The sequence below is a fragment of the Antechinus flavipes genome, chromosome 2 (assembly GCF_016432865.1).
Source record: "Antechinus flavipes isolate AdamAnt ecotype Samford, QLD, Australia chromosome 2, AdamAnt_v2, whole genome shotgun sequence".
In the NCBI taxonomy this organism is placed as follows: Eukaryota; Metazoa; Chordata; class Mammalia; order Dasyuromorphia; family Dasyuridae; genus Antechinus; species Antechinus flavipes.
Window position 1 is genome coordinate 575,788,764 of NC_067399.1, and position 16,719 is coordinate 575,805,482.

Genomic DNA, 16,719 nt, shown 5'->3' on the forward strand with positions numbered 1-16,719 from the left:
AAAACTGCATCTGTTTTTGATGCTGATATGAAGAACAAACATTTTAAAATATTGGCCTCTTTTAAGCTAATGTTTTACCTTTACTGTAAAAGTGTTGGACAGGAGCAGCTAGGTGGCACAGTGGATAGAGCACCAGCCCTAAAGTCAAGAGGACCTGAGTTCAAATATGATCTCAAGACACGTAACACTCCTAGCTGTGTGACCCTGGACAAGTCACTTAACCCCAATTGCCTCAGCAAAAAAAAAAAAAAAAAGTTGGACACCTGACACAAAGCAGCATAAGCCACACCACTGCAGCAGGTTCTAACTGGCATTGTGCAGTGGAAATAGGCACTAAATTCAAAATCTCAAGGCCTGAGTTCACTCTAGCCCTACCAATGGATTGTTTCCTCTTTTGTAAACTACAGATAATAGCAGGTCTATTCTTTGGGTTATAAAAAGACACCAAGGTAGAATAGATGGGGTTTTAGACTTTAGGCTAGAAAGACATAATTTTTTAAATTTTTTAAAGTCTAAATTACTGGTTCTCAAAGGGAGCACCTCTAGTTTTATTATGCATGTGGTGAGAATTATAATAAAAGACATAGTTTAAAAGCTACTCCTGTAGAGCTCATGATTTAGGAAGCAGGATCCCTCGCACTCTCCGAGTTTATGGCGCTAAGATTGATGTACTATTCTACTGAAGACAGATGGCCATGGAAGAAATCGCAGATCCTTTACATCGTTATCACCATGGAGTCAGAGGAAAATGGCTATAAAGCTTTCTGGGATTCATATAGCACCTTGCAAAGATGAAGATGGTTAGAATGTGATCACACCTTTGTCACTGCCTCCCATCCCCCCTCCTCTGGCCTTAATCTTGTCTTCTTTGCTCCATCCCCAGCATGTACTGCATGGCACCACCTCCAGATTTATCATCCTAAAACATCCCTTTCATTATGTCACTCCCCAGCTCAAAGGTCTACAATGCATCTTGTTCATCTGTTGGATTAAAAACACAAACTCCAAATCCAAGGACAAAGATAAAACTATGATAAAAACTGCTTATTTCATTCAAAGTCATAGTTAGTTACTGATGTTCGTTTCTCTTAGAGTTTTACAAATTAAGTTTGGCTACCAAACACTTCTGACAAAACTTTAAATATTCTTTAAAAGATTTCAAGAACATAAATACCAACAGGGAAATGGGGAATTTTCAGAATTAAAGAATTTTCAAAAATTTCAGGTCTTTTTCATATCCCCTAAAATTATTACACACAATAAATATTTTTGATAAATAATTTCAATTTACCTCATTATCATTAGCAGGAAAGTCTTCCTACAGAACACTCAGAATCTGGAGACAAAGGTTCTAACTACAAGTCTCAACTTAGCCATTTACAGTCTCTCACCATCCCACATCTGCGCCTCAATTTCCTACCTAGCATCCTACCTTACAGGAGCATGATGAAGAAAACACCCTGTAAACTTTCAAGAGCTATCTAATTATTCAATTATTATTGTTGCAATTATTACTTCATATTTTATAACATAAAATTCTGCAGGTGATAGTTTGAGGAAAAAGCATGGCCAAGTTATTTGTGAACCATTTTGGGGGAGAGGGAAGAAAAAAAAGGAAGTTACAAAATACCTCTTTATATATTTGAAAAGAATAGTAAATTTTACATAGCAGATATGCAATCATCTTTTTATTATAGTGTTACAAAAATGTTTATTTCACAAATTAAAAATTAAAAATTTTAAAGAATCTAAATCACTGGTTTTCAAAGGGAGCACCTCTAGTTTTGTTATGCATGTAGTGAGAATTATATAAAACTTACACCTACACTACATCATGCTAACTTTTAAAAGGTAGCTTTAAAAATATGAAAAAAAAAAGCAACATCTCTGCTTTGCTCTGCTAATCTGCTTCTTCTGGAAGGTTTTTAAAGAATTTTTAAACATATTCATTTTCTTATTCAAATGTTTAATTTAGTCCATTCTGGTTTTTTGATGTTTTTCTTGGTATTTTTTTCTTTTTTTACATATTTAGCATTATGCTTCTCTTCTAACTCTATCTTATAAAATTAGTTCACTCAACAAATATTTACTGAGTACATAACATGCCCAGTGCTATGCTAAGTGATGAGAGAAATACAAAGGCTCTGACCCCCAAGGAATAAACAGTCAGAAATGAAAACAGAACAAAAACACTATTAACTATGGTAGAATTAAATAATTTCCAGGAGAAAAGTACAACAAATAGCCACAAGATTTTGGAGAAAGAGATTCCTTCTCACTGTGGGGAAGAGAGAAAAAAGGAGAACTACAGAAGGTAGGATCTGATATGGTCCTTGAAGAACAGAATCAGAATGACAGAACCCAGAAAAAAGAAAGAAAAGAGTTTCTTGGCAGCAACTCTCCCCTTCCTACAAGTCTTCCGTAAATGGAAAAGAATATTTAAACCTTGTCCCTCAAATGATGTTATTCTGCCTTCTTTTTTTTTTTTTTTTAATGGAGCTTGTAATTTGGGAATTCAGAGTGAGGATTTCCCTCTGCCAATGTAAGTTGCCACCTGTTCTGCAACTTATCAGTTTTAGACAGCTGTGAGAGGTTAAGTGATTTCTCTAAGGTCATAGACCCAGCATGTATTATAGGTAGGCCATGAATCTCATTCTCTACCGACTGTTCTTACTGTTACAGTGTAATTGTAAAAGGTTTACTTCCTTCCATGACCAATCTACATGCCAGTTTGTATCTGTGACCACACAAGTACTCCATTGTTAATGTTGTTGTCTGTCTTTCTTAAGGAGGACCATGACATCAAGGAGGAGATGCCATGACATGCAAATGAGTTGGATTTAAGTGAGGGAGACTGGGCAAGGTCACTTGCCTTCCTTTTTCCTCTGGAGCCATTTGAGTCCAGTGGCCAGATATAGATCGGGATGACTGGAGATGGCCCTAAATGCAATAGGAGATCTTGGCCTTTTTAAGCTATGTAGAAAAGGAAGAACTCTTTTAGCAGAAGTAGGCATCTGACTGACAAGTATTATACAGTGCTGATGCACAAAAGAATCATCACCAGATACTGCTTTATCACTCTTCCCCACACACATATTGTGTGATGACAGCTTTAACATCTTCATTTTTATTCATCTTCATCCACTAAGAATTCTAGTTTTATGTCTTCAATACTACAGTTATTTTACCGATTTCATATAATGACAATAGCCCCATAAGTCCACTGAGAATTAAGAAGTAGATCACTTCAAAAGGCAACTATTAATTTAAAGTGTTTTAATTTTTTAAAAAGGAATTATTATAATAAGCAAATTAATTCAAAAGCACCAACCCCCCACAAAAAAAAGAGCAAAGGACTAAAGTATTCACTAATAGAACCTTTTTTTTTTTTTTTTTTTTACCTTTTTCATAGTGTAGGGAAATGGCACTTGATTTCATTGTGATTCCCCGAATCTGTTCATCTTCTCGGCTATCCATATATCTTAACTAAAAAATGAAAAAAATCCAACAGTTTATATAAACATACACTATGCATACATATATGTATATATGTACGTATTCATTTCTTTATTGGTCATTGATTTAAAGTGCAATATACTGAATGGTGAAGTTTTATAGAAAACTTTTTTTTAAATATATAATTTAAATTGAATTGAGGAATTTTAAAAATTAATAAAATTAACAAATAAAACAAATGGAAGTATGCAAATCTTTACCATTACTACTGAAATAAAAATTTGTACTTATGGCACATTTTCCCAAAATTTTAATCTTCCATTTTACTCCTTATCTGATGCAAGCAACTTTATACATGTGAACATTTAGAAACTGGGAACAGAAGAATTTCTTCTATTATTCAATATCATTATTAGTATTGGTTCTAGTGTAACTGTTTTAAAGCAAAAGTTTGAATTCATTATAAAAATGCTATATCTGGCTTCACACATAATTAGTATTAACCTATTTGGGGAGTGATTCATGTTTCTACTAGAATCTGTAGCAAAAGAATACTCATAGCTGCTTCTTCTGGCCCCTCCAAATCCTAAATAAAGACAATTTCTAAAGCCCAAATTCTTGTTTCTTTACCCTTCTCTCTTTTTATATTTTCTTTCTCAGAGAGCTGACTCATTTTTATGGCTTCAACTATCAGTTTTATAATGATGATTTCTTTTTTTTTTATTGAAGCTATTTATTTATTTTATTACACTGTAACATATGCAAGGATAATTTTTCACCATTGACCCTTGCAAAATCTTGTGTTCTAATTTTCCCCTCTTTTCCTCCACTCCCTCCCCTTAGACAGCAATAATCCAATATATGTTAAACATGGTAAAAATATGTGTAAATCCAATATAGGCATACATATACATATAATTATCTTGCTGTACAAAGAAAAACCAGAATATTTCCAAAACTACACAGGAGATTCTTATCATTCTCTGAAGATAGATTCTACATATCTCTGAAAATAGTGGAATTAAATAGTATTCATACTTCTTTACAAATAATCCTGCAGCCCAAGAGGCGATGAGTAAAATTGTCACTGAAAGAAGAACTGGTACAGCAAAGAATACTTTTCTGAACATTTTCTGCATCTATAATTCTGACCTCTCACCTGACCTCAAACACTAGGCACTATTCTTTGCCACTGATTCCAGCAGCAGAAAGAGTCCAAAAGAGATATCAATGAATACCAAGTAGCACTAAAAATGTAAAGCCAGATATAGTATTTCTCTTGAACTTTTCCTAAACTTCCCTAATTTTAATTGGATCTTATACTTTACATGTATATCACTACAACTTACTCTTACAAAACCTAATTCAACATATTCCTTAAACAAACTCCTGCCAAACTCTCTATTTCTCTCACTAACCCCACTCTTCAGTTTCCCAGGTCCCAAACCTTTGAATTATTTATATCTTCCCTCTTCCTTTGGCCTTCAATTTTCAATCAGTTACTAAATCATGTTTCCAGAATGACAGGTCATAAGGTCCTTAAAGGTAGGACCCAAAATGATTCATACTTTAAAAATAATTGCTGTATTTATCCCTTCCTTTCCATCACCACTGTCACCTAACCATCATAGTCCTCAATATTTCATGCCCTGATTCCTAAAGATTCCAACAAATCCTCTCTTTATTTGTATTCTACCATAGAAACCTATAGACCAACCTTCCTTAAACATTCATTTCATTCTGCTATTTCCAGTTCAAAAGCTTTTCATTGTTTCCCACTATACTAAGAATGAAGTTGAAACTTTTCAAACCAGCTTTCAAGATTCTTTTCAAGATAGTCTCCATAATATTAACCTAAATAACTTCCCCCCAAAAACTCCATTCTTAGTAAGCTGGTCTTACTATTATCCAAATACATCAGATTCAGCGCCTTTGTTCATATTACCTCTCAATCTATTTGCCAATGTTCCAACAATAGGTCTATTCTTAATTACTAAACTATCCCCACAAATCTCTGTACCATCCATTTTTGTACTTAAATCAAATTCTTCCTCATATGATCATGTAATTGTTTTCCAAGTATACTGACATATCTCCCTAGTAAACCATAACTTCTTTAGGGTAAGAACCATGTTTTAGACATCTTTCATACATTCAAAGTGCTGAGCCTATTGGTAAATACCCAATAAATACTTGCTGAACTGAACTGTGGAATCCTAACGAATATGCATCCATGAAAAAGAGTATCTTACCTTCCCGGCCAGACGACTAGAGATGATTCCATTGCTAGATATGAGGCAGTCTGCCAGTGTGGTTTTCCCTATAAATAAGAATAATTAAAGGGCATTTATTCTTTTTTTTTAAACTGTAAATTACTTAGGGCTCTATACTTCATCACTAGATATGGTTTTAAAAAGATCCCATAGTTGTTACTAATAAGTGAAATTAGACCAAAATCTAGCAGTTAAAATAAATTAACAAGAATCTAGAAAACAGTAGAGAGAGTGTTGGTCTTGGATACAAAAAAATCCTGCCTCAGAAATCTGCTACCTATGAGATCCCCAGGCATATAGGACTTAATCTGTCTCAATCTTAGTAAGTTTTCCTTATTTTTAAAGTGGGCACAATAATAGTACTACCCTCACAAGGTTGTTGTATGAATCAGAGACAATATTTGCAAAGTTCTTTACAAATCTTAAAGTTCTGCTACTACAACTATGTTACAAAACACTGCAAATTATATAAAATGTGCCAATGATTTTCCATGAATCCTTAAGCTGCGGTCCAATAAAGAAAAAAGAGTGGTAAAATAGAAAAAACATCAATTCTGGAGTCAAAAGACCTGCAGTAAAATTCCCTCCCATTCCTACTCTCACTCTGACTCTTTGATGTTGTAGAAATCACTTCATTTCTCTTTAGGATGTCAGAAGCTCTGTTTCTTCATGTATAAAATTAAAGGCATACACTAGAGATGGCTTCAGAGATCTCTTTCAATCCTAAGGCAATGTTGTTGTTTGTTGTTCAATCATATCAGTAACGTTTGACTCTTTTCTGATGCCATTTGAAGTCTCTTTGGCAAAGGTACTGGAGTGATTTACTACTTCCTTATCTAGCTCATTTTACAGATGAGGAAACAGAGGTGAAAAGGATTAAGTGACTTATCCAGGTTGCACAGCTAGTAAGTATCTGAGATCAGATTTGAACTGAGGAAGTTGAATCTTTCTGACTCCAAGCCCAGCACTCTATCCACTATCCACCTTGCTGTTCCAAGCAATGATCTCATGATAACACTAAATTAAACTAAAGCTTCTTAAACTGAATGTGGGGATTATAAAATTATATTTATTAGTAACAAATGTTTGATTTCTATACCAATTTTATATGCTTTATAACTGGTATTGTGTGATAATTTCTTGGGCAAAAAGGGGTCATGAGTAGAAAAAGTTTAAGAAACCCTTGCACTAAACCACCACCATAACAGACCTGATGAAATTGCCTTGGATTTCTCTTATCTATAGGAAAATTACCCAGTCTAATAGTATAAATTAAGACCCTATAAATTGCCCACACATTAGTCACTCCTACCTCACGCATTTTTATTACTTAGAATAATGCAATTCAAACATGATGCTTACCATGGTCCACATGAGCCAGTATGCATATGTTCCTAATGTTACTGGTATTTCTTTGGAGTTGAATCATCTTATCCAAACTGTTGAGCACCATGGTCTTTTTTCCCACTGTGGTTAAAAATTAAATTGTATTCTATTACAAATAGAGCTAAAGATAAAAGTTAAGAAAAACATTAAAATGTTGGTAGCTGGCAAGTCAATTGTCATGTAATCAACATCAAAACTCAGTGTTAGTAGTTAATATGATAGCACACTGTAGTCATTTAAGGAACACAGCTCAGGTACCAGAATGCCAAAGGCTACATAAAAACAAAGAATCACTGAGATGGGCAACTTCTGGGTAACAGATAAAGAACCAAAACATACACACCTAGGTAGATTATAAATCTGATCATTTGTGTCCAATCATTAAAATCAACATTTAAAATTGCCTCAAATATTTTTATCCATTAAAAATTGAACTGATTGCTCATTAATGACTTGTAAGTTCAATCAAAGCTCTGAACAATGCTGGATCTGTGTTTTTAGGCTGAATTCATTTATGCAAAAAGGATTTCTCTATTGAGGAATATAAAAACTCTATTATAAAATAATAAGGCCCTCCTTTCCTGGAGCTTCCAGGCAACTGTTAAGTAGCAAAGGCGAGGTAATATAAAATTAAACAGTGAAATATATCACTAACATACTCCATCAGTAAGGGGAAAAAATTCAGTAAAAAAAAATTTTAGGCATGCATTCCCAATATATACATATTTACTTATTTATATACTAATAATTTATATATAGTATAAAACACAAATATTAAACTAAAAAAAGGATGAAACAAAAATGAAATATTTGATCTTAGAGTTATAATGGAACCACTGGAATTTCTGGTTGGGTTGTGCTTGAAAAGGATGCCATTACTATGTCAGGGTCAAGGTACATTCTGTGTGGAATATGACAAATCAGACTCATATGAGCTCAGAAGGCTGTACCACAGGTGGGCACAAGTTCTTCACATGGCTATTTGGAATGGTAATGTCTCTAAACTCACACATCTCATATTTCTTTTGAGTAACTGCAATTGTGCTTTGCTCATAGAGTACTACTCCTTCTTTGATGTGGGTGTGTCATGCTGGAGTCATCTTGTGCCAGTGTCTGTGTCTAAGATTAAGTTCCAAAGTTCTTCAGAGAAACTGAGAGAACACTTGCCTCATGTGAGTTCTCTGTAAAATAGCCTTTAAGGCAAATACATTTGGCATTCAAACAATGTGGCCAGTCTATCAGAATTGCTCTCTGGCATAGCATTTGAATGCTTGGCAATTTAGCTAGAAAAAGGACTTCAATGTCCAGTACCTTTTTAGGTATCTTTAGTATCTTCCTAAGACAATTCAAATGGAAGCAATTTGGTTTCCTGTCATGGAACTGATATATTGTCTAGGTTTCACAGGCATACAACCCATAAGGGCAGCACAATGGTTCTGCAGACCTTCCATTTGAATAGTCAGTCTAATACCTCTTCTCTCCCAAACCTTCTTTGGGAGCTTCCCAAATACTGAACTGCTCTTGCAATGCATGAGTTCGCCCCGTCATCTATGTGGACATCCCTAGAAAGTATACTGCCAAACTAAGTAAACTTCTCCATGGCATTCAAAATTTCTCCATTTGCTGTAAGTGATGGTTCCATGTGCAGATGGTGTGCTGTGATCTGGTGAAAAATCTTTTTCTTGATATTGTCAGGCCAAAATTAGCACAAGAAACAGAGAACAGATCCATATTCTATTGTGTCACAGGTTGCACTGAGTGCATAATCATCTGAGAACAAAAAGTTGCCCACTAAATCTCCCTCCACTTTGTCTTGGCTTTTAGCCTTTTCAAGTTAAATAATGTAGTATTAGTACAATCAGTGACCTTTATATCATTTTCATTCTCACTAAAGGTACCTCACAATATCAGTGAAAATGTGGGGAGGCTAGAGGCTCCACAAGAAACCATCCATGGAGTTTGGGGATAGATGGGGAATTCTGAATAATAATAAAAGGCAGATGGGTTGTGTTGTAAATAATCCTAACAAACTGATATATGGGAAAACTGGGAATCAATCTTCCTATCCCACCCTTCACTTGGTTACATATCTTGAGGTCATGCCAAAGTCCAGCATATGGGAAAAGAACAACTTTGGAGATGACACAGGCAGGAGCAATAATTATTCTAAAAAAAATGGGGGAAATAGATAGTGAGGCAAGAGGTACATGTCCTGGAAAATGTAAAGCTTCTGCTGTACTCTCAATAGTAGAGGAGTAATTATAGAGAATTTGAAGAAGCATATTTTAGATGAGAAAAATAACATAAAACAAGATTATATTGAATATAAAGAGTCTACTATGTTTCAGGCCCATGTTAAATGCTGGGGATATAAAAAAGAGGCAAAAGAAAATTCTTTCAATCAAAGAGCCTACAATCTAATGGGGCAGAGATCATGTAAACAAATACATACAAAGCAAGCTATATGTAGAAGATAACCCATACTGAAATAGATTATACTCAAGGAACTATGAGACTAAAGACTTCCATGTTGGGAAGTAGCGAGAGATAAGAAGAATCAGTGTTGGAAAGTCTTGATTGCCAGGTTATATAAATCATCTGGAAACTGTTATGTATAATGTTCACTTTAGACACTTTAATATAAAATATATCCCAAAAAAGCTCACTTATAGTATAGGCAGACCTGGAAGAATTTAAAACTGGGTTCAAGACAGTAGGGAAACAATAAGCTGCAAAGATAATAAATATTGAACATGAGCAGTTTGTAAAAGTTCAACTCCTATATAGCTAAAAGTTCAGCCAATTCCCCACTTCTGGACTCTCACCTCAAAGAATATTCTAGAGAATCTACAAAATGTAAAACATATTTTTAGGCCCTAAAATAAAGAACCTAGGTTCTAAGCAAAATACATCCCTCATTTTAATTATATTCTACTTATTAAGAAAAAGCAGCCCTTAAACTCCTTAAAGTCCACTCTTCCTTAAATTAAGCATAATATGGAACTTTTAAAAACTGTGTTGTTTTCAATAAATTTTTATCCTCAATTTGAAAAGCAGACTGCTATATTTTATTATTACTTTTATTTTGTGGCCCTTTGTTTTTGTTATGTGTCAATGGTCTTTACCATTTCTTGTTTAAATTAATAGTACAAACAAGGCAAAAACAGTGTTTTTTCTTCATGCAGTCAATCTTTAGCAGACTGACTATTTACCAGAATTATTCTTTAAGTATTCCTCTCTGTAATCTGTATAAAATTTTACTAAAATTTCTTTAAGAAATGCTTTAGTTAATGGATTTGAAAACAGTGTCCAGGATTTGGTTTCATGGTGGGTATACTAATTTAAAAATTCACCTTTCAATATATATTTTTTTCAGTGCAGAACAAAAAAAAATTTCTTAGTTTCTTCAAAAGTTACCATAGAACTGAGTATGGGTCACAACACAGCATTTTAATTTTATGTTTGCTTGCATTTTATTTTCTTTCTCATTTTTCTGTTTTGATTTTTTCTGCAGCAAGATAATTGCATAAATGCATATATTGGATTTAACATACATTTCTACCATTTTAAACATACATTGGACTACTTGCCATCCAGGGGAAGGATGGGTGGAAGAGGAGAAATTGGAACACAAAGTTTTGTAAGGGTTAATGTTGAAGAATTACCCATACATATGTTTTGAAAAATAAAAAGCTTTAATAAAGAAAAAGTTACCATAAAGTGAACAAATCATCAAACAGGTTACTCCAAGTTTAGGAATGACATTTCAATCAATTCTCTCTCAATATTTTGCAAAGGAATTATGGAACAACTTTTCTTAATTTTCTCTGTTTATTTACAAATACTACAGTAGTAAGAATTTTAGTACAGTCACAGCCATTTCCATGTAGAATTTCAGTTTTTTACTGCTAACATTTATGTTTACCATGAATTAATTAAGTGACATAGTGAAGAGAGTGCCAGCCCTAGAAGCAGGAAGACTCATCTTTGTCAGTTCAAACATTTAATAGTTAAGTGATTCTGGGCAAGTCACTTAACCCCATCTGCTCCATTTCCTTAACTGTACAAAATGCCAAATTACTCTGATATCTTTGCCAAGAAAACTCCATATGGGTATTTAAGAGTTAGACACAACTGAACACTATTAACATAGCACTTTAATGTTTGCAAAAACTTTACAAACATGATTTTATTTTCATAACCACAGTGAGAGGCAGGTGCTACTTCCATTTTATAGTTGAGTTCCATTTTACAATATTTAATTGAGGCCAAAAGAGGTTATATAACTTGACCTGTCACAAACCTGCTACCTGAGAATTAGACTCAAGTCTTCTCAACTCTAGGTACATGACTAACTACTATGATGCCCAGCTTGCCTCCTTTTAAATGTACAGAGCAATAAATTTAGAAATTGATTCATCATGACCTAGAGACATTTACACAAATCTTTAACATGAGTCATTAAAAACTAAAAGAAACAAGTTTTTAAAATGCACATACAAGTAAAACCAAAATGACTTCAAGCATTTTCAGTAATTTGGAAATTTTATTTACACAATTGAAGCTTTAAAATTTTTTTACAATTAATGTGGTCCATCTCTGAAGTCACTTAACTTCTCTAGGATTCAGTTTGTTTATTTAGTAAAAAGAGTTGGACTCAAAGAACCAGAGAAAGCCTCTTAACAATTCTCAATTTAAGCCCTAACTACCAAAAGGGAAGGAATATTAGAAGCTTAAAACTGCATTACTAACTATGCTTCTAAGTACATCTATGCTTCTAAGTATACTAAGACTTTTGAAACAAGCTATGTGACTTCAACAAATTCTGAAAAGTCAAGTATAAATTTATGGTCTATACTGTTGATGCCTAAAGTCAACTTCCTGATACTATGTCTGACTACTGTGGGCCTTCTAAATCCTTATTACCAAAAAAAAGAAGAATCCTGGTGAATCGTGGATTGTAATCTAGGGAGAGGAGTTAGGGCAAAGTGACAAAGTTGAATATAAAGAAGTTCAAGGTTTTTTTTTTTTTTTTTTTTTTTTTTTTTTTTTTTTTTTGCCTCTGGATCCTCAGAACCTAAATCATTGTATGATAGATTCAGAGGCAAAAATCAGGATCCTCTCTTGCTATCTCCAGGGTTTAGTATAGTGTCCCACCATATATAGCAAGCTATTAATAACAATGATTGCTGGTTGACATTAGGGATCTTCCAGGATGAGTTAATCAAAGTTCTGGTGAACTCCTTACAATACAAATACACACACACACACACACATACACACATACATATGCATGTATATGTGTGTATGTGTGTGTGTGTGTGTAACTTTTTCTGCATCCCCAGTACTTAATGTATGGCACATAATAAAACACTAAAAACACTATATAAACGAGTAATGGCTGTATCACATTCCTTTGTACAAAATGAGTTTCAACGACTCACCACTGCCTAAGTACTAAAGTTTAAACATTCAAAGCCTTCCACACTAGTTTATATTTCCAAACTTATATATCAATAATCCCCTCCAATACACATATCCATGCGTATGCACATCCTTCGATGTAGTGTATGTATATTTATAAACATATATAAGCCTATGTGTATATAAATTAATTTCATATAAAGCTCCATAGCTATTTTTCAATTTTTTTTTTGCTTTGTAATCCTATGTATTTTATTTTCTGCATTTAATAACATTATTTTGAGAGAGCTCGTGGATTTCGCCAGATCGCTAAAAGGGGTCCATGAATCCCCCCCACGTCCTCCTCTACTCCCCTAAAGTTTAACCACTCCTAATCTATTTCATCTTACAAGGGAACCCTGGGACTCGGCGAGAGGAAAATGGTCTGTCCAAGCAGGGCTAGGCCCCGGGACCCCAACACTGCTCCCTCTCCCGTAGAGCGCTCGGTTCCGAAGGAGCGCTAACGTACGCCCGCGCCTCGCCGAAGTTTCCCGCCCGGCCTTCCCCGGAGCTGGGACCGCAGGAGCCTAGGCTGCAGGTCCGGCCCCTTTAGGTCGGGGGGTGGGGTGGGGGTGGACGGGAGAATAAGTAAAGGAGAGTGAGCGGGGACATGGGAGAGAGGAAGCCAGGGAGAAAAGGGGAAAGAGGGAGTAGGGGGGTACGGGGCGTAAAGGTGTCCCGAGCGGCACGCGGGTGCCGGCGTCTCACAATTTCCCAGGGTTCCCCGTCGCCTTCCAGCTTTGACAGCCTGGGCGTGCGCGACCTCTGACCCCAGAGAGTGACGCCGGACAGGGAAGCTGATCTCCTAGCGCTCCAGGAAGACGCTGGAGGCAGTCACCTAGAGTCTGTCTGGCTTTCGGCCCACCTGTCTCCCGTGAATCCCCCAACTCACCTATTCACTCGGTTACAAATGACAAAAAAAAGCCAAGGAGCCGATGTCAGGCTCAGTAGCTTAGGCACCACCACGCGTGCCGGAGGAAACGCGGAGGAGGAGGAGGCTGTTCCAAAGGCGGAACTCAAGGATGGGGGAGCTGGGGCAGGGGAAGGCGGGGATAGGGGGCGTGGTGAGGACCGCGACCTTCGACTCGCCCGCCCCCTCTGACGACGCCGGAAGCCCGCCCCGTTCATAGGACGCTGCGGCCGTCACTAGGCAGCCTCGAGGTTGCTGTGGTTACGGCCGCGGTTCTAGAGTGTTAGAAACAGCCCAGAAGAAGGCTTCAGCGGGGAAGATGACGCTCCTCTGTTTGTGCCAGATTTGCACTTGCGGGTAAGGGACGTTTGGAACTGCGGTGAGTGCGGGGCCCTCTCTCCCGCCACCCAGGATCGTCCGACGGAGCTCTCTCCATCCCTCTGGAATCGGCTTCCCTTCGGCTCCTCTGTGCGCTTCCGAGCTGCCGGCACGCCGCCCCACGCGTGATCTGGGCGTGGGGCGTGGGGCACTCTCCCCTCCCTGACCACACTGTCTTCATCCCTTTCTCCTCCGCCCCCCATTCCAGGGTCTCAACTCTCCTTCCTGATTCTGCAGTTTTCAGCCGTCCTATTCCAGTGTCTCAACCCCTCTCGTCCCCCCACCCCTCCTTCCTGACCCTACCGCACTCAGCTGTCCTACTCCAGTGAATTAGACCGTTTCCTGACCCCGTACTCTTCAGGTCCCATCATTCCATAGACCTATCCCCCTTTCCCGATTCCTCTGGTTTTCCTCTATCAGAGACTCTCAGCTTCATAGATTTCATTAAGCCCCACACTCGTTAAATCTGCCCTCTCCCTCTCGAGAGAGCCAAGTCGTCGTCCTTAATTAACTCTAGAGCCTTCTTCCCGTTGTGGGAGCCAGCCAGCCAGCCCCTTTTCCAAGTCTCACATCCTTCAGGGATCCAGGCTACCCAGTGAGCTTGAGCTTCTCCTATTCCAAGGACCAGTCCCCCTTTCCTGACTGTCCCCCACTGTTTCAATGAGCCAGCCCCCTTCCCATGCCCTGTAGCCTCCTTTCTGAGCCCCACCCGTCCTCACCATTTCGGAACTTAGCCCTCTTTTCGAATCACCTCCTTCAGAGAGGCTCAGGGCAGCCGGTTCCACTCTTAACTTATTCCAATTCCCCTTCTGAGCAGCCACACCCATAACTCCCCATATTATGGGGACGGAACCCCCTTTTGTCCTTCTGTTGCAGACAGGCTGACTCCTTTCCCATTTTCACAAGCTTCAGCTCCCCTTCCCCAACCTCCCTTCCCTTCGGAGCACCTGTACCAGGGATCCAGACTCCCCTTCCTAGGCACCTTATTTCCAAACCCCATACTCTTCAATTCTAAAGTTCCCAAAACTCATTTCTCTTTCCTCTTGTCACAGTGGCCTGGGAGCCAATGCTCCAGACTTGAGCTTCTTGTTTTAAAGCTCTGCCTTCCGGAGCCATCACACCCTGTTGTTCTCCTGTCCTAGACATCCAACAACTCCTCTCCCCCATCTTCAAGGGACCTGTCCCTGTTCCCATTTCCCTCAACTTTCAGGACCCCTTCCACTTTCTTGAGCCCCTACACCTTTCAATTCTCTTCTTCCAGACACCTCTCTTTTTTCTCCCTTCTTGTAAAATGTAAGCTTTTTGAGGACTAGAACTATTTCATTTTTACATAAAAACTGTTTGTTGAATTATATTTCCTGAGGGACTTTCCCAATTTAATATATTTAGTCATTAGTTCCATGGATCCAGGCTCTGTGCCTGAGTATCCTATATCTTCAAGCTTTACTGTTTGTTCCATTAAAGCCCAGGGTTTGTGACCTTAGATTTTTTTTCCCCAAATTGCCAAATTTATATCAACTTCTCCCAGAATTCTGTTCAAATTTGATTTTTCTTGTTTTTTTCTGCTTCTTGAATTTCTTGAAAACTTTGTATACTGTAGCCCAACTATATCAGAGAGATTAGGAAAGGTACTTTTCTCGTCTTAGTTCAAATATGAAGGGTATTTTTTTAAACACTCAAATATGAAGGTTGAGCTGTATATATTTTTTTCTTGTTGGAATCATCTTTTCAATAAACTTGAAAATGAAAATTTCTTCCCAGTTTAAGGAAATACCCAAGGCTCCACCTAACAACTTCCTATGTCAAATAAACAGTCACCTAGTTGCTTTCTCCCCACTATTTACCTAAGGTTTTAATCAGCATATGCTAAATAAACAATATTATAAATGGACCATTTAATTTATTGTTTCTACTCCTAAGTCATGACTACCTCCAAATGCAATACAGTTGAATTTTATGGGAAAATGGTTTTTCACAAACTTGTTTCTCATCAAAAAGTTAAATATAACAATGGACCAAAGATTATATAGGTTATTCCAGTCAAGGTTATCGAGCATTTTCTGGGAAATTGTTGTTGTATTTCATTTTTCAAAAAAAAATGCAATAAATTCTCAACTTTTTCTCACCTTTTTTGTATGTATTTGTCTATCTTCCTTTAACATTCTTTATAATTTTATGTGTTTCCATCTGTAAGCATTAAAATATGGGATCATGTACAACACAAATGGGACAAGATTCATTCCCTCAGTTAATATTACAAAGAATAAAATAATGCATAAGGATATTTGTGAATTTTTAAACAACCTTTTGTCACTGGTTAAATGCTTACAATAATAGAATTCAATTTTTTAGCTCAGGCATTGGTAAGTATATGTTTTACTAACCACATCCAATTATAGGAAGCAATTGATAATGTGTATTATTACTGGCCAATTCAACTGGCCTCTTCTCTGACTCAATATGCTCTTCTTATCTATCCTCAATTAAAATCCTAGTCTGTGCTCATTATGAAGCACAAACCATCACAAAAGAGCAATTAAAAGCTATAAAAGCTCAGATATAAGTATTCTGAAACACTTCTACTAAAGTTTTCTGGACTATCTCATGATGGTATAGAGGTGACCTGGTATTGTCACAGACTATGCCTGAAGAACATAAGATATAAGCAGATCTCATTGTACTCTCTGGGTGCAGGAGAAGACTGACTTGTTCTGAGGACCAGCATATCTGAGTTTTCAGAGCCTCATTACCCAAAGGCCAGCCATCAGGATTATTTTTTTGGGGGGGAGCCATAAAATTTGTGAAGACCATCTACTGAATGAAATGGGATTATTTTCTGTGTGGGTGAAGGGA

The 16,719-nt window shown here is 37.0% G+C and overlaps 2 protein-coding genes across 4 annotated transcripts in view; one reads left to right on the forward strand and one right to left on the reverse strand.

Annotated features, from left to right (window-relative positions):
* The window catches only part of EFL1 (elongation factor like GTPase 1), a 208,710-nt gene extending 195,135 nt beyond the window's left edge, over positions 1-13,575 (reverse strand). The window contains exons 1-4 of the mRNA XM_051981171.1: positions 13,471-13,575; positions 7,092-7,196; positions 5,709-5,776; positions 3,402-3,486 (exon numbers count right to left, since the gene is read on the reverse strand). Of these exons, the coding sequence (XP_051837131.1) occupies positions 3,402-3,486; positions 5,709-5,776; positions 7,092-7,182 (244 nt within the window). The 5' untranslated portion in view covers positions 7,183-7,196; positions 13,471-13,575. The remainder of the gene's footprint in view (positions 1-3,401; positions 3,487-5,708; positions 5,777-7,091; positions 7,197-13,470) is intronic.
* The window catches only part of SAXO2 (stabilizer of axonemal microtubules 2), a 93,523-nt gene that overhangs the window by 46,785 nt on the left and 30,019 nt on the right, over positions 1-16,719 (forward strand). The window contains exon 1 of one of the 3 annotated variants that reach the window (XM_051981173.1): positions 13,672-13,845. The exons of the other annotated variants lie outside the window; for them this stretch is intronic. Coding sequence (XP_051837133.1) covers positions 13,808-13,845 — 38 coding nt within the window. The 5' untranslated portion in view covers positions 13,672-13,807. Of the gene's footprint in view, positions 1-13,671; positions 13,846-16,719 lie in introns of those variants that run through there. 3 annotated transcript variants of the gene reach the window in all.